Below are 25,074 nucleotides of genomic sequence, written 5' to 3' on the forward strand. Positions count from 1 at the left end.
GCCAGCCAGCTCCAAGATGGACCCACTGCTGGCCAAGGCTGAGCCCATCGGGGACAGTGGTAGAGTCTCTGGGATGCAATATTTAAGAAAGGGGGAAAAAGCTTGTGGAATTGCAGCTGGAGAGAGGAGTGAGAATATGTGAAAGCAACAGCCCTGCAGACATCAAGGTCAGCGAAGAAAGGGGAGGAGGTGCTCCAGGCGCCGGAACAGAAATTCCCCTGCAGCCTATGGTGAAGACCATGGTGAGGCAGGCTGTCCCCCTGCAGCCCATGGAGTTTAACGGTGGATCAGATATCCACCTGCAGCCCATGGAGGACCCCACACCAGAGCAGGTGGATGCCCAAAGGAGTCTGTGACCCCATGGGAAGCCTGTGCTGGAGCATGGAGGGGAGCCCACGCTGGAGCAGATTTGCTAGCAGGACTTGTGACCCCATGAGGGACTCATGCTGGAGCAGTCTGTTCCTGAAGGACTGCACCCCGTGGAAGGGATCCACGCTGGAGCAGTTCATGAAGAACTGCAACCCAATACATCTGTGTTTATACATTCCCTCTCCAAGCAAGTAGTGAATTGTGTGTACGTAGTGCATGCAGCTTTTTTTCAGAACACAAACCTCCCAGATTTCATCACAATAACCCTTCCAACTCTGCAGTGTTAGTGGTGGCACTTAAAGTGAATTGATTCTCTTTCAATTATACTTAACCACTGAGATGATGAAGGAGATTCTGGTCCATTTGAAGCAATTCTGATATCCTAAGAGAATAAGTAATCATAAGAACACACGCATTAGTCTTCCAAAGTAAAACAAAGTTGTTTTTCACTCTTTTCTAGATTCTGAAGCTTAAAGGGATGTGAAGAGAATATACAACATGAGCACCAACCTATTAATATACAATGTGCATTACAGTCTGTTCGCCGCCGTACCTAGTGACATTATATTATTAGACATCCAAAACTTTTGCATCACAAGTCCTCTTTTACTTACCTATACATCACAGAGATACTAATGAGGAAGCTTTCATTACTTTCAGATAAATTGACCACACTAATGCTGTTAACATCCATTGCAGTTCCATAAATCCAGTTTAGATCTCATCATGTAAAGCCAACTTTGCTGCAGTAAAAGACACGAACTTAGGTTTAAACACATAGTTTTCTTTTGTGTTAAAAACTAAATTATGCATATATTTGTCTACATTACAGAGAATATGCTTTCCTAGATTTGATATTGTGGGAATAATTTTTTTGAACAAAAACCTTTCTGGTCAGGAGAAGCCCTTCTGCAGACTCTAGAATATACTTCAGTGCAAATATGGCTGACAGATTGTCCTGGTTCCGGTGGGGATAGGGTTAATTTTTCCTGGTATTCCATGCCATGTGAGCCACGCCCACCCTGAGCTGCCGGGGGAGGGGGCAGGAAGTTGCTGCTTAAAAGCTTAAAAGCGGGCTGGGGCGTCCCTGGTCTGGCCGGCGAGCGGCGGGGAGCGGCGGTTCCGTAATCGCGTTTGTATATTCCCCTATCCGTGGTGTTGTTGTTGTTTGCCTGTTCCCTTTGCTGTCCTGTTAAACTGCCTTTGTCTCAACCCAAGAGTCTTGCCTTTTCTTACGATTCTTCCTGTATTAGGAAGGCGCGAGCGAGCGGCACGTGGTTCTTTGTTGCCGTCTGAGGCTAAACCACGACACAGATATTTTTCCACAAATATGTACGTATCAGGAGTTTTTCTTCCGTGCTTAGGGCATTTATTCTCTTGCTTATTTTCAATTAAGTCTTAGTTCTAATGAAAGGTTCTTGAATGAGTACACAGAAACCTGCAATCCTCTGTAGATCAGATAAGCCATCTTGGGAATGTAGCTCTATGCCTTCGTGCTAAACCAAGTTTGGCGTTTCAAAATCTGTGGAGACCATGAAATACATGACCATTACCTTTTTTTCTTAAGAGTATATATTTCTCTTATGGGAAGTAATTTTTCCAGTCAGAGCACTGAAGATGATTTTAAAGTAAGAAATTCTGTAAATCTTACTTTATGATCAGAAAAAATGCTGCCGTATTCCATTTCTGTCTTCTTCATATGGAGTTCTTATTTGTTTGCATTGTGCAAAAATTTGATAAGACTTTTTTCTATGTTAATGATAAAAGGAAAGAAAATAATTCATGAGATTCAGAGCATCTGAAAAATCCAAAACAAATTACATAAATTTTAAAAAAATCTATTATCTATTTATTTTCTGCATTGTTTTCCTGAATTTATAGTAATTCCACAAAGTACTTAAATTATCACTTGGTTCTTAGAAAAAATACCTAGATACTTTCTAACCTTCAAAAAGAACAACATGCTTTGAAAATAGCTGTTGACATAAAAAGCAGGACTTGGTATTTTTTGCTGAGTTGGAAATCTATGTATTTGCTATGTACCCTAAACAATCTAAATTAATTACGTGAAAGAGCCAAGTCCTGCTTTATAATGCCTGTACTGGACTTTCTTTTTTCCTCTTTTCTTAATAAAATGACCTCTGCTGGGTATTCCACCCTTGATTTTTCTCCATTTCAGATTCCTTCTTTCTAAGGCTGTTCAGCATCAGATATCTGCCGGTTTTGCCTTCTTTCATATCCATTCTCCCCAAATATCCAGTCTTTTGCCCAGATGTGAATATATCTTGAATGTTTTGCCTGTTCTTGTATGACAACCCATAAAGCCCTGCAACTTTTCCACCTTGTTTTCCACCATAAATAACAGGAACAACAACAGCGACAATCAAAACCCCACCTGTCCCCCACATCTGTATCAACTTCATATACAAGCATCTGAGAAAGCCATTCCCATAACTCTTCTTCCCAGTTAACAGATGAGGATTTTGTACAGTCTTGCAAGTAGCAGAAGAGACTAAATTTCTCCTGGGCTCATTGTGTGGTCAGTTAACAGCTACTAGCATAAAAATTAAAACAAAGTATATACTGTGCCATCAAAAAAACGCAAACGTTCTCTGTGTTTCCTAGCTTTGATTTCATTGAATTTTCTTTCATTTATTCATTTGGTCTTGCAATTGATTTGTGTAATTTGTATCTAAGGCATGGATAATAGACTAGATCTTTAGCTGATGTAGCTGTTCAAAACATCACTGAAATCACTTACTGATAGTAGCCAAGAATCTTCAGTGGGTAAATAATCAATTTTTCTTATTTTTGTCTTCTTTCTTATGAAGACACTCAGGTTTCCAGAAAAAATACAACATGGTATAGAAAATACAAGGCATAAAATAATAAGCATGTTTTAATATCAAAGTTGTTCTAGTTTTCATGAAGGCATATGAAAGTCTTTGAAAAAAATCTTCTTTACAATATTGTACAGTTAGTTTCTCTTCTAAAAGTGTCTTTTCTCTTTCTTTGACTAAACGACATACAAAATAATTCTGCCGCAATGTTAGGAAAATAAACTCACTAATACTGGTATTGATTTTCTGCTCAATAATGCAGTGCTTTTCAAATTTTTCTTTTATCCATGACTTGTCTTTTATTGACTGCATAAGGGGGCAAGTTCCATCTGTGTCTGTTTTTAACAGAAACCAGAGAGCAAAAAGATCCCCAGCCTTTAGTTGGTGCTTTGATAGATAATGCACTTTTTGTATACATTTACAATGTATTATAACCCGCTTATCCCAATTAAATAACAAAAAGACCGTAATCATAGCCTCCATTTGTTTTCTGGTTTAGCTCTCGGATGGAGATGTTCACCTTACCCTAGCTGGGGAAGGGTGTGGTTGCTCCATGCAGTAGGCATGGGGAGTGATTTCCTGAAGCGCTGGGCCATTGCAGCTCTCCGTGAGAGCCAGCAAGCTCCAAACTTTCCGAACATCAAAGCAATATCTCCAAATATAGCCACTCCCGTTCTAAATCAAACACTAGTCACGTTTTTTTCTCCAGGATGTCCTTCTCCTACCAGCTCTGATCTCTCCAGCCACAGACTCACCTCTGTGGCAGAATTAACACTCCCATTTCCTCTACACATCACAGCAGCACAGCAGCAAACCAAAGACTACCTAACTGTCCAGCATCTGGAATCTGAATTTTACTAATCGTGAATTCCTTTATGACCAATATACATTCTAATTCATCCCTTTACATGTTGCATAATGGATTGAATAGGATGTTTATGTATTTTACAAGAAGGAAGGATATATATGCACATGCACATTGTGTGTGTGTGTATATACTCATACATACTTGCGTTGTACAGCTTTGCCACATTTTGAACTACTCCTTTGAGCTTGCCATTGTAAATCTGAGTTCCTGCAAGTCCTGCAAGAATCAGTTGAACTTGTGGACCTTTGATTTTATCAGTCTGTGGGCACCGGCACCCACATTACTCAGCGTTGCTCAGCATTATGAAACGCCGGGCATTACAACAGCCTTGCAGAAGACCACAGCTTCCCTCTGGGCTCTTTGACTTTTATGGTTGGTAGGGCTCACGCGTTCACTGAAAGCAGCACTGTCACCAGCAATGTAAGCTGAGCCAATACAATCCAATTACTGTGCTCATCACAGTGATCAGCAGGTCTCAAGTCATAAATCTGGTAATTCTTATCTGTCCTACAACTCCCATATGCTATGCATTTGGGCACTTATCTGAGTCTTTCAAGTTAGAAAGATAAAGAACCCACAGAGCGACCCAAAATCATCACACAGCATAAAAACTTGCATAGAGAAGAATTTTTTGGGGGGGGAAAGGAGAGTAGAATGGGTCTTCTGTACATTTATATTGCTTTCAAGGTGACTCTACTCGTCATAGACATGATAAGCATATACGACAAATGTATTCCATCCAGACTGGAAATGAAAACCTATATATCTCAGGTAGGCTACACCACCTTGCTGCCTCTGCTTCACGGCTGCTTACTACTCTGCCAAACCCACATTTTAGTCTTTTGGGGAAACAAGGCTGGAAAGGATCACCCACAGTTAGCTTTTATTGAAAAAGCATCTTTCTTGTCAAAACTGTGCTTGGTTTGTAGCCATCTAGTGACATACTTTGAAATACTTTCTGTTTCACCTGTTCTTCTTGGCTATTTCTCTCTACAAAATAAAATATCTAAAAGCATTATTCTTAAAGAGAAATCTAATTAGTAAATTACCCTTTCTTCCTGTGGCTTAGCCTGCAGGTATCAGTCCAACAGGGCTCTGTTGAAGGGGATGGAAGTGCTGAATACACAATACGGTACAAATGTTTTATTCTCCTCTAGAGATTCATAATTCACATTCTTGTCTGTAGAGCCCTGGAGTCAGGTAAGGTTTCTAGGGGCCGAAAATCACAGAGTCTAGAACATAGGATTGATGTATGTTTCTTGGCCAATTTCTTCTGCTTTTTTAAAAAATTTTTTCTGGGATTTTTTTTGGCAGGATTTTAAAACACTAATTTATGCTGCTGTTCTGGAAATAGGGCAGAGGAAAGTCAAATCTTACATAACTTATTCATCAGTGGGTCATTTTATTTCAGTAAGATTTAGTTTAATATTTAAAATTATGAAGCTGATTTTTGGAAACTGGTTACTGTATATGTTCATAGTGTTAACAGAGTGTGCCACATACATTTGAAATGCAGACTTTTAGTTTTTCACAAACAACCAGAAAGCCTTTTATGTTTTTTTTTTTTCTGATTCACTGGAAACCTGGCATTTCACAAATGCTTATGGCACATTCAGAAATCTGATTCTCCTTCTCTGTGAAGAAATCAGATGGGTTCTTTAAGCGTTGAATGCAAAGAAACCGTACGCTGTGCGATGTTCTCCAGAGGCAGAGTGTCTCCATGTGGCCGTCAACTTTTTCATCCACACCCCAGATAGGAAGTGCTTCTGTGACCAGTCTGGTTCAAGCCCAGTAACTGCACATAGGAGTTATGAGATGAGTAACTGCACAGGGTTATGAATGGATCTTTGCTACTGCACTGGGAAGCCTGGTGAGGAAAGAGAGTAATTTCCTCCTTTTAAGTGGGAAAATGCTGCAGAAGTACCTGATGTATATGCCAGGTGAAGACCACTCTCTCTTTGTGTATACCAGGGGAAATAGTCCAGTCCATGGACTAGAGACTCCTCAGAGCTATCACACTCTTGAGCTTAGGTCTTAGGCGAAACAAAGAACAGCAGAAGTCACATGGATTTCAGTGGCACAGGGACAATTTCCATGACAAAGGGTAAGCAGTATTTTTTAAAATATTAAACTCATGGGGAAAATGCAGCGAGGTACTACTGGTTATAAATTACAGTTCACCTGTTTGTGGATTAATTATGTTACAACTGTATCAAGAGGCAAAATGTCACCAAGAAATACGTCACTGCAGTCTTTTTTTTAGTGAATTAAACATTAGTTCAAATTGTTTTCATATGAAATCTGAAGACTCTTATTTGCAATTTGGAAAGCATTAAAGAGATTTCTGTTTGTTTTCTGGTACACATTATTTCACGAGGACAAGTTTGTTTTTTTTTTTTTTCCCTGGTAGTTATGTTCTACTATTTAGAATAACAACACAGAATAAACTAACTTTTTCTTCCAAAGCAAACGAAGAGTGATTTACAGCTGTTGATCCCTTCTCCCACTGCCAAAGTCAAACTAAACTCGGGGTGAAAAATAGCAGGAAGAACTGTTATTTTAGGATAAACAGAGTTTGTTTCCAGCTGAAACTGCACAGGGTGTTTTAGCCAGAAATCATACGGGCACTGCTGGCTGGGAGTGAATCAGTGCATCCATCTGCAGGAAAGCCTGCCATCTACTGAGGCACCCACAGCCTCTGCGGCAGCACCCGGCGACTCTGCCCAGTAGGAGCATCACCTCTGGAGAACTGAAATTAAAGTGCATATGCTGGGAGGTGCGCAGGCATCCATCACGGCTTTGCTTAAAGGCAAACTGAAAAATAAAAAACAGAAAAAAGAAACAAAACCAGGCTCACCTTTTCATCAAAGCTGAGTATCGGGTATGGATCACCGCTTCTTAACTTTTGCTTCGTTGTGTCTGTTAAACAAATCCAACAGTAGAAAGTAGGCTGACTCTCTGATCTGACCATACATAACAATATGCCTGGGTGAAAAAGACCGCATAAGATTATGAGATTTATACCACTTTGAAGAGATTGTGAGTGAGATTTTAAGTGAAGCTCTACAAATAGCATCGTGTGGTATCATGGGGCATTTTACTGTTTTGACAGCTGTTTGATTTCTGTGAAAAGTTAAATAAGCTTATACAGAGATTTCATCCTTTTTTTCCCCCCACGTGTGCATGTAAAACATTACAAAAATAATATTTGCGTTTTTTCTTTAAATGAGGTCCACTGGAAGTAAAAGAAAAGAAACTGTACAATTGTTAAAGCTTTTCACAAAATATTTTAATAAGGATGTAACAGCTTTCACATTAGCAATTTTTAAACTAAAAGGAGCTGACTCACAGTCCATTGAAGTGAATTAGGATTTTTTTTATCTCATTTCGATGGGCTTTGAATCAGACAACTTTGAAATACTGGATTTATACATTCATTTAACAGTACCTAATTTTTGGTGAGAGAAATGTACAAAGTAGTATCCTGCTTTTTGCTGTTGAGAAAAGTTAAAGGGTATAATTTAACAAAAACCTGTAGTAAGTCCACCACCGCAAATGCTAGATGCCTTAATTGTCAACCTTACACTTAACACTGTACTTAAGCACCACAGCTACCAGTACAATGCTACGGGTACGCTGCTACTGGGGATTTTCCCCAATCTCTTGCTTCAGATTGCCAGTAGTTATAATTAATACAACCACAGTATTGTGCTAGAGAAGTGATTTATCACAGCTACGGGGACACCTGCCACTGTGTGACACTGTGAACATAGGTGGTAGAAAGCAAAAAACATAGGTGCTTGTTTCAACACAGTCCGTACCAATTCTTACGTCTGGGGTAAGAGGGAGCAGGGATAGAAGGTTTTGTTTAATCAGCTGTCATTTATCAAACAAGAAAGCTTTGTTTGTCTATACGAAAACTGTTCTGTCATAAGAGGGGAAGAGAGAAAATTCAAGCGAGAGAATTATTGTGGGGGAGACAATGTAGAGGAAAGAGATAGAAAAAGTGACAACCTTTTTATCTGAAAAGGAGCCTTCTTGAGCATCACCCATTTTAAATGCAACCTTGCAAGTAGCCACCACAGACAAAAGTACACAGTATAAATTGCTTCAGAGAAACACGTTCACGACACAGTGACAAGAATCAAATAAAAAAAAAAATTCAACAAAAAGACATCTGGCACACACTAAAAACAACAATTCTCATAAAGGAAACATTAAGAAGCTCTGGGCCAGTATATTACATTGGCAACATATGAAATCCATTTATTTTATTTTATTTTAGTGCAACAGAAGAAACTGGAGCTAGAGTAATAGCTATTATCAAACAGCTACTTTTTTCATCAAGTATTTGTTTCAGAGCCTGATGGAGATCTTGAAACCAACCCCTCTGTTTTCCATGTAGGCTAAAGTGACTTTGTGGCCACCCAGGTCATTCAAAACTGTCTCGGCTCCTTTCCATGGCTGATGGAGCAGGCGCAAGACAATGGCTTCACAGTCTAGTGCTCCCTTTAAACTTTATTATTAGCACACTTTATTGTAAGTATGGACACACTCAAAACATTTCCCAGCTCAGTGCTCCCCCCCCACGACTCCCGGCTCAGCGCTCTGCTCCCTGTGAGTCACGGGACTGTTTATCTCCTGTTATCAGCAACCTGCTGTGCAGCTCTGAAGCACAGCAAGAATCAGATTTTTTTTCCGAAGACCTTTTCTGCCCTGCTTCCCCCGAGCGCAGCACAGAGAGCCAGAGCCCCAGCGAGGTGGAAGCTGCCTGCAAAGTAAAGGCAGCTCCATGACTATGCTGCTTCTTTTCTCGGGGCTTTTTTTGCTCCCCTCTTTCTTTTTTATTCCTATGGGAGGTGGGGGACAGAGAGAGGCTACCTGCTCCTTTGTGGGGGAGGGCAAGGTGTATGTTGGGGGGGACTTTTCCCAGCGTTTCTGCTCTCTGAAGGGGAGGTGCGTACCGACAGATGCTGAGCAGGGTCGCTTTCAAGCGGGACGGAGTCTGACCCTGAATGTTGGGGCTTGGCTGAGGCGGGGGGGGGTCCCACCAACCGTGGGGGAGGGCAACCTCTACAAAAGACGAGGGGAGAGTCGCTGCGGGACCCGTACAGCCACTCGTCAGACACAGAGAGGGGCGGCAGAGCCTGGCTGACAGACCCTAAGTCGACCCGTGAGTGTGGCAATTTGCTAAGGGGGTGTCAAAGCATCAGCGAACGCACCCGCTTTTAAGGGAGGCAAACCGGGGAGGGGGGTGGCGGGAGGGGGGAGGGGTGGAAAGGGGCAGCAGACCGAGAACATGGGGTTTTCTTCGCTCCTTCTTGTGCCAAACACCACTGTTGGTGGGCAGGACCGAAACCCCCTCCCTCCCAGCCTCCCCATGCCACAGCCCTGGCCTCGCTCACCCTCCTGCTGGGGGGCAGTAGGGGAGCGGGGAGGCAGGAATGCTTCCTCAGAGCGTGGTAATCCTGGAGGTGCAAGTGCCGTTCCTGTACATGCTCCCTGACTCCAAGTTGTCTGGGGGAAAGTCCTCCACGCTGTATGCCCTGCTCTTGAGAGCAGTGGCATAGTAGTCGATGGGTTCCTCTGCAGCATTGTCCATCCAACTGAGGCAGAGCAGCCGCTGGAAGGACCGCTTGAAGTTGTCCGAGAGAAAACCATAGAGGATGGGGTTGGCACAGCTGTTGGCGTAGCCCAAGATGACGGAGAGCTGACTGATGGTGGCATCATCCTGCTCTACGAAGACATTGACTAGCTGCACGATATAGAAGGGCATCCAGCAGATGACAAAGACCATCACCACCATCATGACCATGAGGGTGATCTTGCGCTCTGAGCGTTTGCGTTGCTGCCAGCCAGCCTTCAGAGCCACCATGCGCATCTTGGCAATGATGAGGATGTAGCAGAGGCAGATGGCCACCACAGGCAGCAAGAAGCCCATCAGAAAGGTGTAGACCACAAAAACCACCAGCCACCTCTGTGTGGGCTCTGGCATGAGCATGTTGCACGCCACCGTTCCATCACTGTTGGCCGCTGTGTTGGAGAAGATGATGATGGGCAGGATGATGAGGATGGAAAGCACCCAGACACCCAGATTGACCATCTTAGCCACAGTTGGCCGGCGGTACCTGGCTGCCTTGATGGGGTGCACCACAGCGATGTAGCGGTCCACACTGAGCACGGTCAGGCAGTAGATGCTGGTGAACATGTTGATGGCATCCACGCTGAGCACCAGGCGGCAGAGCAGCGAGCCAAAGGGCCAGTGGTGCAGCAGGGTGGAGGTGACCAGAAAGGGGACGCTGAGCATCAGCAGCTCGTCCGCGATGGCCAAGTTGAGGATGTAGATGTTGGTGGCCGTCTTCATCTTGGCATAGCGCAGGATCACGTAGATGACCATGGAGTTGCCGCACAGCCCCACCAGGCATACCACGGAGTAGATGAATGAGATGAGGATGGCGCTGCCCTGAGACTCACTCAGGGTGCTGTTCGGGCCGCCGGAGGAGTTCCTGCCGCCCGAGTCCATGCCCCCCGCCGCCGCCTCCTCCGAGGCGCTACCGGCTCCGCCGCCACCGCTGTCGCTGCCGCCGCTGTCGCTGCCTGCACCGCCCGGAAGCCTGGTGCAGGTGCCATTGGGGAGCATCCTCTGCCCGGACCTCCCCGCCCCCGGCTCAGAGCAGCAGGCGCCGGGCGCTGGCCCCGCTCGCCATCGCGGCGGGGCTCCTGGGGCGGCTGCGGCGGGGCGCTGGCATGGGGACGGAGGCGGCTGCCGGCGCCGCCCGCTCCGAGGGGCGGTAATTGCTGCTCCCCGGCTGGTGAATGATTAATAGGCGGCGGCGCGTCACCAGCTACGAAAAGGAGGAGGGAAAGAGGAAAAAAAAATTGCAGGAGGAGACGTAAGTGGGTGTCCCTCCCAACACCCCCCCCACCACCACCACCCCGCCTCCCATCCCGCCCTCCGGCTGCCGGCAGCGCTGACAGCGCCGGGGCTGCCCGAGTGCCGCCGCTGCCCTGTCCCCACTGCCCCCGCCCAACCCCGCAACGCCCCCCGGCCCCACACTGCTCCCCCCAGTCGGTATTGTTATTGTTTCTCCCACTCCGCACTGGTCCCCCTCCAGCCAGCATCCTCTCCCCCCGCTCCACTCTGCGCTGCTCCCCCTCCATGGCAGCTGGGTCCGGGCCGGTGGCACCCCGGGCAAAGACACCATCCTTTCTCCTTTAGGAAAAAAGCCTGGGTGATGGTCGGGTGGGCAATGTTACCCGGGCAGGCATGCCTCATGCCTACACAGCTGCTGTAACCCTCTCCTGTCACTGCACCATGCACATTGCCCACCCCATGGCGCTGGCACCAGGCATGGCACTGACTACGACCTACCACATAACCTTTGGTCCTAAGTGCACAGCGCTGACTGAAAACAGCAATGCCCATGCCTCCTGCTCCTTCCCCGCCACCCTGTCCCACCACCACCACCACCACCAGATATCACACACTAGCAGCATCTAATACTTTTACAGCCCGGTCCCGCTCCACATGCTCTGTCCTGAAACATGTCCCCCTCCCCGTCCCATTCTACACCTGAGCACACTCTCTGCCTCTGTCCATCACACACCCAACAGTGAAGGCACCAGTTTGCACACTACAGCTCACCGTCACCATTTACACCATGATGGTGCCAAGACCATCCTAGCTATGCTGCCGGGCAAACGCACCATCTGTCCACTCTTCTCTCCCCACACATACTGCCTCCACTCATAGGATCACTTAAAGTTCAACTAGCACACGCTGCGTCACCAGTGCTACACTCCCCTCCCTTAATATTGTACTTAAAACACATGCATATCCCTTGTAGGGTTGTATCCGCACAGGGAAGAGGCTATAAACACTCCTCACCACTACACAGTGACACAAACCATTGACACCTTCTCTGGTCATACACTACTTCTACATATATGTAACCATCACTACATAAATGACTTATCCCACGCTATACCTGTACACCCTCAAACTGCTTCTGCACACTGACCCATGCCATGCTATTTTGTACACACACCCTGATCCTAGGCAAACCCAGTCGGATACACTGGATACACCAGCTTCTCGTACCATCATGTCTAGACAGACATAGCTGCCTTACACACCTCGTCCACACCACCAGTTCCAAACACACACGGACACCAGCAGATAGTCCTAATACTGCATCTCTACACCCTGGCAAGAATACTTTGCTGTGTTTGTTGTTTGTTTTTTTTTTTTAAATGTATGACTTTGACATACACCTCTCCCTCTGGGCAATATGCCTCTTATCTCCCTACATGTTGTTTCTCCCTGCGTACAGTCTGTCCCTACATATTCATATATAACCACTTAATCAATTTCCATATACCACCACCACCTGGCCATTTTGCATTAGCCAGACACGGTTACTCCCTAACACACACACCCTCACACATGCTCACTGCATCGACACTCCCTCAGCACATACATACATATGAAATAAATACTCATCAATTGCATATTCGGTTGGCTGTAGCCACTCATATGTGTGAGCACACCACACCTGTATGGGCACCAACCTGCCTCCTCACATAAGCTGTCGCCTATGAGCACCACCTACTTTTGTCAAGAACAGCAGGTCCACGCCACATAAACCCCGCCCCAGTGCATATGCTGCTATATGCTCCCTGCAGCACCACTATACTCGGCATCACACATGCATCCTCACAACCTACTCGTTTTGCCGTGCATGCTCATCACCTCCTACAGCTCATGCATCTTGTTATCACTCTCTGCCCACCCTCACAGTTATACATATTATCACTACCCACCACTTTAATACGCAGATACATGCGGCGTTGCCATCCTTATAACCCAGGACCAGGAATTTATTCTCTCTAGCGCCGTATATATCCCCATACCCCTTACCACCTATTCCAACACATACATGTAGCTTCTCTGATTGTATGATTTTCCTCATGTCAGTCATCACCTCCAATTGATATACACCCAGACACTCCAACCTGACCAGCATGTGCTTTTTGACACCTTGTCAAAGGTATTACATCTAGTGCATGCAGACTTTTGCATGACCCTTAAGCAAGCTGTTTCCTTTTCTTCTGTGACTAAAAAGTAGATTGTGAATACACCTATACACCCCTACACACAAATGTAATAATATATAAAAATAACCCTATTCAGTTTTCAGTAACTGCACGTAAATTCTATTCGGATGATAGTCTTTGTGACTTTTGAGGGCTTTTTGTATTTATGTTCTAGTAGAGAAATGCATTTATTGGGCAGCCTTTGCAAATGATCTTAGCATTCTTAGGGCTATTACTGTGTATGATTGTTTCAGCTATACGTTAGAGCACTTGGGGATGTCATACGATTTTTTTCTCAGAAAATTCATCCTTACATTTGGGGTTTTAGAGGTTGTATATTCTATGATGTGTTAGCATCAGAACTTCAAATATACAGTGAAAAAAAGATTTATATTTAACTACAACATGCAAAATCTTCACTTGCAGTGTGCTATCTGACACTGCTCGAATCTCTACAGTTATGTAAATTCAGCTGGAGAATTATTTTCTTTAAAATTTATATTCTGGGAGAATATGAATCAGCTTTCAGTCACTGATATAAGAAGAAGCACAAGTCAATAGCTGCAAACCCACCAACAAGAACATCTGGTTAATTGTGGCACTTTAGTCTGTTTGAAAACCTATAGATCAAATATAATGAAATTTTTGTTTATGTGAGCTTTTGTTTTAAGGGGCATTTACTTATGGAGCATTGATTGGGGGGTTTCCCTCTTTCATATTGTTATAAATTGGCATTTAACAATAGTGTGACTAGAAACGTGAATGCTTTTAGCTTGCTCTTTAAGAACATGGGAGCGAAAAGGATTAGTTTTGAAACTATTAATAGTAGTGTCATTACCACAAAATTTCAGTTCTTGTCTGCATTGTGCTCCATTTAATTTGCATACATATAAACACACAGTCACTCACGGAGTCATTTTAGACATTGTATTCATGCTTTGGCCCATTTTAATTTATTACTTCACAATGCTAGCATTTGGCCATGCCCTGCACCCGACAGGGTCAGTGAAAGCTCTTCTGCTGAGAGAGTTTTGGGCATAGTGTTCTTTCTTACTGCAATTATTTGAAATAAATTACCTGTAAATTGTAACTCCTGCGAAGGTCCTGACCTCGTTAGGCATCACACACGTTCCTGCTTGATGTGTGTGCCCAGAAAAAACAAAATGCCATCATAGGCAAAATTATAATGAGATACCACGTGCTATATGGCCTACTTGGAAGGCTTGAGGATTTCCGTATCTCCATTCATTTAAATTTCCTTCGGGTACAGAAAATTACATTCACATTAGGGAATGATACCATTTTCCAAACAGGAATTGTTTGAACGCCTGCCTAGTCACTTAGGCCGATTGCTCTAACACAGTTTATAAGTATTAATTTACTGTGAAATTCCAGCTACTGATCTTTATCAATGTTCCATTGCCTGTTTCTCAGGATTCAAAAGCATACAATTCTAACCTCAAATACTCGATAAAATAGCAATGCTTGATTAGAAATAATGCATTTTATTATCCCAATAATGATATAAAACCATTATAAATACCAACATTGGCTCATTTCAACGTCATCAAACAAAAGGCATAGTTCCGACAATCAAAATACCCTGTAAAGCACAAATGCTGATATAAACCAAATCTAATTTGGGAACATGCTTAAACATTTTATTTTTGTTACGGTTTGTTCTCTTACCTAAGGACTTTGCCTGTAACGAGCGGGCCAGAGGTCTTAGCTTGTGTTTATAATCCACCTGTTACAAAACGAGGAAGGGCAGCTTGACCTTCTCAGCATAGTCTGCAGGTTGGCCTAAGACATGCATAGATACTTTCCAATGCCCCATTTTTGTAGCAACACCTGCCTCCCCTGGAAAGGTGGAAAAAGAATTCTTTCCCCAAAATGCTTACTTCTGGGCCATGTTGGAAGTCTAGGGTGAAGGTTCAGCCCATGCCGAGGGTTAGAGTTAGGGTTAGGAGAGACACGAAGCCCATAGGTCCAGATGCAGTGGGGATGCAAGGGGAAGGACCAATGATGGGGAAGGCTGTGCAAAGAGCTCATGCCTGAACACTTGTTTGTTCCCCTGGGACGATGCTAGGCATCTCAGGGTACAGTTCATCCCATGCCTAGGCTTATGTTTAAGGTCAGGAGAGAGACAAAACCAGCAGCTCCAGATGAAAGGGGTTGAAAAAGGGTTTAAAAGCTGCATAAGGTGGAGGAAAACTCCACAGATGCTGTTCCCTAATGACTTCCTCCTCTGGAACATAGGTTGGGGTCTCAGGATAGGGTGCAATCTATGACTAGTCTCATCTAACCCTTCGACTAGGATTAGAAGAGAGGCAAAGCCAAGTGCTCCAAGGGAGATGAGTCTTGAGAGGGGCTGTCAAAGCTGGGGGAGAAGACTTCACAACTAACTTTTCTCCTCTCTCCACATTCTCTTCCAGGACACGGCTGGGGTGTCAAGGTCCATCAAGGTCCATCTCAAGCACATCTTAGGGTTAGACTTATGTGAGGCAAAGCCCAGAGCTCCAGCTGATGAAGCACTTCCCACTCTGATATTGAGGCTTGTTCCTTAATTTTCGTCCCACAGTTGAATGCCAGCCCAGTCAACTCCATCTGAAGTATTTGAGGCAAGAAAGCCAGTGGCAATTTAAACAGCCTTCTGACAAACATTTCTCCTGGTGGCAGGGTAAGGCTGACTCTGAAAATCTCCCACCTAAAAAAAACCCTGCAAACGGCTCACAAGGCAGATGATATATTTTCTGTCAGTCAAGATGCCTTTCACCTAGTGTCACTGTGTCTCGAGAATTGTGGCAAGAAAAAGGAAATAGTCAAGACACTTAAAAGAAAGCCTATGGTAATTTATTAAATATTTAAACCCTAGGAAAATATATGAATAGTGTTCATGAGTATTTCAACTTTTCAGCCCAGCAGTGCTGTGGTAGCCTGTGAAACTGCTCTAATTCGTGTGCACTGTGAACCTTTAGCAAATTCAAAAGAGTTTTGGTAGGCTGAGTCATTTCAATGGGGTCCCACTGATTAATTCAGGAAATTGTCTCCTGTTCAAACTGTAGACACCCTGTGTACCATTCAAACCAAATGTTTCATATATCTCGCTGAGAAATTAATGAGTGAACGCTCTTTTACAACCATTTGTTTCTACAAAATATTATGTAGTTTGGGCAATCAGTTGAACTGTAATCTGTTACAGTTTTGTTAAAAATCATTCAGTACCCATTTCAATTATATATTTTGGGAAGTCATACATTTTTCATGACCTTTTGATTAAGATAGAAAATTTTGGGCCACTTAAACCACTCAGATGTAAATTCTGTTCTTGCTTTCTGACTGATATCGGTGGATGGGCTGTGAGTCAGCAGAGATTTTAACTTTTCATTAGAATGTCAACGTATTTTAAAATATTTCCCTTTTAATACAGCTATTGTATCATAGATGTCATGATTCTGGATTTCATTTTACTTCTAGCAGAGTGCCTAAACTTTACATCAATTTTACTTACGGTTGAAAATGCGGTGCAAATAGACAGATGGAAGTGATTCATTATAATGCTATGTTAGAAAGCATTTTCTCCTAAAAGGAAAAATTTGTCATTTGAACTTTACAATTAATTGAGAAATTAACATCTATTCTGTAAAAACAGATGTTTTAAACCACATTCATCAGAGAAAGAGTCAAGCTGTTGCTTAGTGAACGCATAAATTATTCTTTGTCTCTTGATCCAGATGCATTTATTTCAGACTTAGCTGCGGAAAATATTAAAATCAGATGGTTGACAAAAGCTGCGTTACATTGCAATTCTTCCCACTTCATCACGTTTCCTACTGTAGTAGTTAATAACTGACACAGGGTACCATTACTGAAATCAATTATCTGACGGAGTCGTACAACAAACTGCTTCGTGCCATTAATTTTTTCAGGAGAGCTGAGGACTGAACACACGTGCTGCCAGCACGCTCCCCACGTTCTCAACAGCAAGGTTGCTGCCCCAGCCAACGAAGTAAGACATACCGCCAGATTCTGATCTCAGACACGCGTTTCCAAATCGCAGTAATTCTATTGGCTCTTGCAATTAACTGGCTTTGTGTTGATGTATCAGTGGTTGGAACCTCAGTTTCCAATACTTGCCTCCCTTCGAAAAGTTACTTGGTGACAAGTGGCATCAGCAGTAGGTGCGGCTGAAATGCTACTAAGCATGTTTTGGCTGTAAACATAGCCAAGGACAGACTGTTTTTAGCAGATTTTCATCACGCATAGTTAAAACCTGCCTGGAGCAGGGCAGATAGTTGTATACAAAATCTTGCTACTGCTGGATTAACTTGAATATTTGCAAAGAATGAGGGAGTTGTATATGTTGTTCTAGCTGGATAAATATTATCTGAGAAGTCATGCTCCCCAAACAATACCACCTTCTTCTATGCTGTAATGCATATTCCAATAGAAAAACCTGGTGTGGTAAAAAAGTAAGGCAACTTGTCTCACCACTTTGAAGGGCATGAACTGAACAAATACAGCAGGAAAATTGCATGCTTTACTTATTACTTGGAAGTAGAGGTATCTTCCAAGGGGGAATGTCTTAATCTAGTGAAAATTGCCATATTTCTGTTGGCTTCGCTGAGCGTGGATCATTATGTTAGCTGAGCCTTGCCTCTGAGGTTTCACAGCGGTACGTATGCCATCCCAGGGCAGCATATTTATGACTCAGTTGCTAGTCATTATTACAGCGTAACTGAACAGACAGGACCCCAGTGTGTTTCCTCAAGGGGAAAGAAGCGAGGGGTTGTGATTTGATGCCTACGGACATCGCTGGTGCCTGAAAACATGCAGAGTTCAGATTACAACACGGATGTCAGAACTGATTTCACCTGTAATTATGTTTCCTTGGCAGGACTTGTATAATTTTAGATATATCTCTTAAGGAGAAAATTAGGATCCAGTTACATTTTTGGGGCAACTTTTATAAGCCTGGCTAGCCTAAAGCACTTTACAAAACATTCAGATAGCTGCTGGTTTGCATTTTGTACCTATCTGCCATCTTGAGCTCAGTCAAAACTGTTCTATGTGGCTCTGCGTATGGAGATTCGATTTATAGGGAAACAATATATTCTTCAGAGAAATTGTCATGAAGCTTCCACAGGGATTTGAGTGAGTTTCATTTATTACCTTTGAATTTAGCCCCTATAAAATCGCAGCACTTCAAGATGATTGATAGGCATCACTGTATTTAAACAAAAAAAAAAAAGGCATTTTGGAAACAATTCAGTTAGGCTTGACACAAAGATAATCTCAAAAGACCTTCACATGGTGAAAATTTCTGGTGGTGTTTACAGCAGTTTGCTTTGCTTTGTGTAGCTGTGCAGGATAAAATGTCTCAAATTACTTACAGGTAAATGGGCAAAACTGTTGAAACCACAAGGGGCTTCATCCACTACCCCTGAAGGAAGTTTTGCTCACTTCATCTGAAAGGAAATGGAAGAGCAACTTCTCTTATTTCACCTGTAGAATAGAGTTGCTTCTACCTATTATGTCTTCACTGGGAGAGATAATAATGAAATAAAAATAACTGAAAACTTGTAAAAATTGTCACTGCTGAATGGAAATTTCAGAAAGCTCTTTTGATGGGACAAGCTTACGATTTATTCACAAATTCATGTTATAATCACCATGCCAAGTGTGTTGTATAACCACCGTTTTAATTCTGTGGATTATTCTATACAATTTTTAATACTCTGCTTGTTCTTGCTTCTTTCTACAGGTTGCTATAATTTTACTGATTCCCTGCTGTGTAATCTTTGGGATCTTGGAACTGTTTCATGTGGTACAAGTGACTCACTATAAACTCTCTGTTTTGAAGAACCGTTTAATCTTTAAATAGCTGTATTCATATAAGTTACAAGAAGAAACGGATTTTGTCATTATTCAAGCAGAGATGGAAATGCACATTCAAAGAACGTGCAAATCCATTGAAAAAGTTTGGGCTTGAAAGACGTCTGTAAAAGTGAACTTTCCAATAATTTGATGAATGTAGCTCCTCGAACTATTTCACAACCGATTTAAACAGAAACACCTGTGACATTTACGCCTTTCACCGTGTCGGGTTGTGCCCCTCAGTAAGCACAAGTAATTAAGTGCAAATAATTATCACAAAAACTGGTTGAGGAAAGAGGCGTTAAGTCATCTTCTCCTTGTCTTGTAGTGAAATACTTCCCCACAGCAGTTACTCTTCTCTGGTGCTTCATCCAGCCTGGTTTTGAAATGGCCCAGTTACTGGTCTTTGCCAGCCTCTTTGCGTTTAAATGTATGCTGGCTGGTCGGGTACTCTTTGCCAGCACTAAGTATTTATTTTGGCAGGGCTGGATACAGTCAGAGAATAATTATTGCACTAAATGTATGAGCAAAATGAGAGGGTGGTCGGTTATGAATGGGGTGGGCTGGGGAGAGCGGGAGGTGCTGTTTGCAAGCAGATAACTTTAAACAAATCAGGAAATATTGCTATGATTGCAGAAAGCAAAGCAAATTTATAGGATAACCCCAGCTGTTGTATGTTAGATTTTATTACTTATTTTCATGTATCTTGTGGAAAGAGTTCTCAGTGTGTGAGTTTTCATTTGAAGGTCATATGAATAAATGATACAGGTCTTCCTGAGGAATAACTTCTCAGCCTTCTGAAATGTATTTATACAGCAAACAATCATTTAATTCACAGCGAACCTGGTTAAAAATTGATGTCTCATCATAATCTGGCATGTAATTGTTTCTTTTGACTTGGGAGCAATGGGAAGCTGTTTTTATCATGCAAATGATAATACAGAATTAAAGGCAAATATGGCTACTAGCAGCTGAAGTAGCAGCACACACCATACAGCGACAGCACAGGTCTAGTTTGTGCTGTCTGAAGTTCAAGTCCACCTCCACAAGACTGACTGCAGAAAAGCATAATCCTAGAGTTAGCTTTGATTGTTTGGTACTTGTACATCTCTGAAGACGGTTCAGCATTTGGGGCACGCTATTTTGTGCATCTAACAGTCCCTGAAAATACTTTCTTTTTTTGATCTGTTACCTTTGGTACTCTGATGTCCTGTACTTTGAGTAGCCACCAATGCTACTGCCAAAGGGATATACAAAGATGCCATTATGATCTTAAACGTAACACACAAACAACCGCTTATGGTGTGAAATACTGGAAAATCAATGATGAATACATAATTGTCAGTATATCCAAATATGTTTAATAAAATATGGTGTGCTGGCATGTTTTTATAGGGAAAATACTGAGGAAAAATTACCTCACAGGCTCTAAAACTGTATAAATAGAATTTTCCGTTCATTGAGGATGACCTGCAGATACAAGGTTTGTAAACACTGCCACTGACTTCAAATGGAAGGGCAAACCTAGAATTCCCACTTCAGCAAAACTCGTCATGTGATATCTTACTGCGTACAGACACCTAGTTCTTAAATTTCCTTATAGTTTTTACTTTTCCTTGAAACCTGAAGATAAGTTTATATTGAGATTTTTTTTTTAATGGAGAACTTCAATTTTGGCTCCTTTAGGATGCAACAGAAGCAAGATGCAGTACTTAATGAATGCTTTTAAAATATCCCCATTTTTCTAAAGTAGCCTAAGATACTGAAGTCCAGTAAAACATCAAAGATCATCAGCCTCTGAATATGATTAAAAGCGCATTTGATGAAAAAGTTTATTTTTTTTATTACAGAAACTCCACTGCAAAGCTATGCTGAGTGTGGTGCTGAATTTTGTATTTAATAATTTATTTTCCTTTAACATTCAATCTCACTTCAACAAAATCTCGTCCTTTGTAGTTCTTCTATTTAGTTATGCAAATGATTCTCATTAAGGGATTCTGAAAGTTATGCAGCTGACAAAAATGGGGAAATTGTGTCAACATATACGTAACATGCTATTATGTATATACTGTATTGCACAAAGTAAGTGCTAGACAGTATGTTTGAGAAAATGCTATGATGCGACAGAAAAATCTCCATTTCCCAATCCCACTCCAATTAAGATATTTCATGTGGTCCCTGATGGTATATCATGCAATAAAGCAGGAGGCAATCCCTTCTAGTCTGACACCATCAAAGATTTTTTGGCAGTTTTATCTTGCATACTTTGTTAAGTTGAAGGTCTTTTGTTCAATTTTCTAAATGACCAGAAAAAAAGCCAAAGGCCAGGTTTTGTTTTAACTTGTTAAAATAGAGTTTAATAGCTTAAAATGCAGTTGCGGAGTAAAGAGTTACAGCTAAGCAAATACAGTTGTAAAATAGATTTATTGAAAAAACTAAACTCTGTAGTAATTCAACCCCTTCATTGATTCTTCCTGTACTGAAAGACCACCTGCAGGCAGCGGAGTGTGAAGCAATGAAGTGTATTGTGGTACGTAACACATACGTTCACGTCACTGCCTCATAGTGTGGACAGGGGTCAAAGGGAATCTTCATGTAGGCTGAAAAACTCATCCGCATGACTGTTAGTCATTTCCACAGGGAATTTGCCCAAGGTAAGCGTCCCTCTCTATCTGTAATTTTATTTTCACCTCTATGTAAAACCCAAACTACTTGTTTCTAATTTCGCACCTATCCATATCATCTTCTTCTGAGACAAGAAATGCAAATTGCTGTTCGCTTCCTTCATGCTATCTACAGTCTACCATTTTATTTATCCAGTTGCTGTAATTTTCAGACAGGAAAGGCATTTTGCAATATTCAAAACTATCTGAAGGAGAAAATGACTAGGTGAAGGTCATGTAGCAGGCAGGGATGGTAAATGGCTGTTTCATCTCTGTGTCACGGTCAATAATGTTCCTCATGTCATCCCGTCATCTCAGAATGCAAGCTGAGTGTGAGAATATATGAATGAAATACAGGAAAGAAGAGAGTTTTTAAGTATATGCATTTGGTTAGAAGATGGTCAGACTTGAGCTCTTGGATTAGCAAGAGTGCATGCAAAGAAAATAAAGGTTATAGGCAGCACCTGTGTTTACCTTCTTATATTAATAACGACTCAGGTGCTTTTTAGCTCCCTTCAAACCCTATCACTTAGTAGTGGGAGAAAGCCTGCATCTTTCCACTCAGTTTCCCCCGACTTTTCTGAGACCTTCAGAGCATCACTCGGCCAGTGTCTTTGTGAGCCAGGCTGGCAGGACTCCTTCTGCCTCTGCCCTTGTCTCTCTCTTTCCCTCTTTTTTCTCTCTCCCCTTTCTCTCATCTCCCCTTGTTGTCTGAAGCCAGAAGCACTTTAGTAGCCTCTTTCACTTTATCAGCCTTTGCTAACACTTGCAAAAAGGGATATCTGGGGACAAGTTTACATTAGCAAGAAGTGCGGATCAATAACGGTAGATACATAGAGTTAAAGAGTTAGTACCGGGGCCTGGGTGTCGCATTGCGGGTTATTTTAAATTTTGGGCTAGCACAAATCTGGTCCACGGATTTCGCGCCTGTTTGTGGTGGCAGTACACGAGGTGTGCTCCTGCAGCACGCGCTCAGGTTCTGCACTCAGACACCAGTCCACAGCGTGACTCAAAGAGGACTAAACAGCGATATGCCTGAAAAATTATCCAAATTGAACCGCTGATTTAGACACAACCTGGTATTTCATGCACAGCTTCCCTCACCGTGATGAATGGCTATTAAAGGGCAATCCCTGTTTTTTATATATACAGAACTCCTTTGAGCAGGAAGTTTGGTGGCATCTATTCAAGGGATGGGGGACCCTCTCTCTTTCCCTCAATCATTCAAATAGGGTGTGCTGAGAAACAAAATTTTTACACCAGCATCCAGATTTAGCTTCTTTTGTTTTTATCTGTTTTCCTGTTTTGCTATCACCCTGTGCATCTCTTCGCTGGTATTTTGCATCATTCCCTTTTATGCCAAGCAGTCTGTGGGCTTTGTACTGTTGGACTTAATGGGTTACATGTCAAAGCATATATTTAACATGTTTCTCATCCTGTGAATCCTGCTTGTCCACAGGATGCTATGCCCTCATTTCCCCCAAATGCTTTTGTTACTGCTGCTTCTGAGATCAAACACAGGAATAACTGAGAAAATTAAGAACTGTGCAGCGTGTCAGCAGCCTTACGAACAGTCTACATAATCTAATATTTCGCTCTCTGAATGGATAATGTCAGCCATTACTGCGGTGTCTGAGAGCTGAGCCCTGGAGGTTGTTTAGGCCCCTAATTCCCACTGAGTTGCGTGCCTAAGCTGTGGGCATGCCTGGCCTGCCAGTCTGCATTTTAGTAGCCAGCAGTCCCTGCTCACAACTGCTGTCTGGCCCTGCGGCCAGTCTCTAAGCTCTAGGGCAAATCAAAAGGCTGGACTGCGAGAGCAGAGGTCTTTCTCTGGGTGTTCTGCAGGCACGGCCAAGGCTGTTAGATTTTTGCCTAGAGCTCAGACACCTGTAGAACTACATAGGAGACGAGCACCGGGAGACAACTCTGTTTTTTAAAATGCAAACACACATACCAGCCATATCCAGATCACACTCACTGTTTTGTTTTGAGGATTTTCAGGATTCCCACAAGGCCTTCCATGCAAGAGGAGGGGAATAAATCTAGATGTGGTTACTTTTTTCTCTTATAAACTCAAGATACTTTTTTCTCTTACATACTCAAGATTGGATGTATGATATGCTGGTCCATTTGTGGTAAAGCTTCCACTGAATTAAGTGAAGCCAGTATTTTATTTGGGGGAGACCGTGGAAGATGAACAAATAACTCAGTATTGCCTGTAACGATAGAAATAAACACATCACATTGTTCTAGTACGTGATTATCAGGTAGTAAAATCGTGACTATAGAGATGGGGTTTTCTAATTAGATTAGAAAGAATATAGGTATTGTAAGGTACATTACAGCCCTTCTAGCTTCCATAAACTGAACAGCTATCTGTAAATATGGGGAAAATGAATGGAGATAATTCTTAACTAGGCTATACCATTAACAGTGGTGAAATAAACAACTTTGAGTGCAGTTCCTTCCCATTTGTACCTCAACATTAATTTCTGAAACCGTTTCCGTTAACAGTGGGCAGGATCCTGGTGGTCTGATGGGCAGAAAAGTTCTGAGATTTTTCTCCTCGGTAGTCATGGTGGATTAAAGATGCAAAATCCACCTCATGACCCTATTGCATCATGCTGTGGGATAGGCAGAATTAATTTCAGACTTAGGTGTTTGAGTTGATCAGCCAGCCAGGATTTTGTTTAATGATAACGACAGAAGGACAGGGATGGGAGGATTTTCTGAAGGCATTGCTTGGCACTGTTTTCATTTTGAATGCTCTTTATCGGCTTTGTCCTGTCATTGATGCCTCTCACTCACATATCCGCTCTGATGCTGCCATCTTCATGCACCTCAGGTATCCCCTAATGCCACAGAGGGTCGTCTGAAACAGATTTCGAATGTTTAGTTTGAGTACTGGTTGCAGAATTGGCCCTTTTGAAATAGATAATTGGTATTGAATATTTCCCTGAAATAAGGCCTTCCAGAAAACGTAAAGGAAAATGTTCACTATTGACTGTGCATCATAAAAGCCCTTTGCTCATCACTTACACTGGCTTTGACGTTATACTCATTAGCAAATCCCATTGCAGGTTTAGGGTGTAATTGAATGGGAACAATTCTACTGACTTCAGTCAAAGCATTATCAGACTCATTTTCTGATGTGGAGAGAAAAATAAACAAGACAATTTTGGAGACTGCTAACATTCATATGATGTGATAATTTTCAAGCTTTTGTCTTAACATCTTAAAATAAAAACGCTTTCACAAAATAGATATAAAATAGATTCAGGAGACAGTTCCAGAAACCCGTCTCATCTTTTAATCTCCCATAAGCTTCTAACACCTGGTTTGCCAAAAATTTTGCCTGAAA

At 42.5% G+C, this 25,074-nt stretch overlaps 1 protein-coding gene across 1 annotated transcript; it reads right to left on the reverse strand.

Moving 5' to 3' along the window:
* Positions 1-7,335: 7,335 nt before the first annotated feature.
* SSTR1 (somatostatin receptor 1) lies at positions 7,336-10,940 on the reverse strand. The gene has a single exon (XM_063333645.1). It carries the CDS (start codon positions 10,715-10,717, stop codon positions 9,530-9,532), a length of 1,188 nt encoding a protein of 395 aa, XP_063189715.1. The 5' UTR covers positions 10,718-10,940; the 3' UTR covers positions 7,336-9,529.
* Positions 10,941-25,074: the final 14,134 nt, after the last annotated feature.

This window comes from Chroicocephalus ridibundus, chromosome 4 (genome assembly GCF_963924245.1).
Source record: "Chroicocephalus ridibundus chromosome 4, bChrRid1.1, whole genome shotgun sequence".
Classification (NCBI taxonomy): domain Eukaryota; kingdom Metazoa; phylum Chordata; class Aves; order Charadriiformes; family Laridae; genus Chroicocephalus; species Chroicocephalus ridibundus.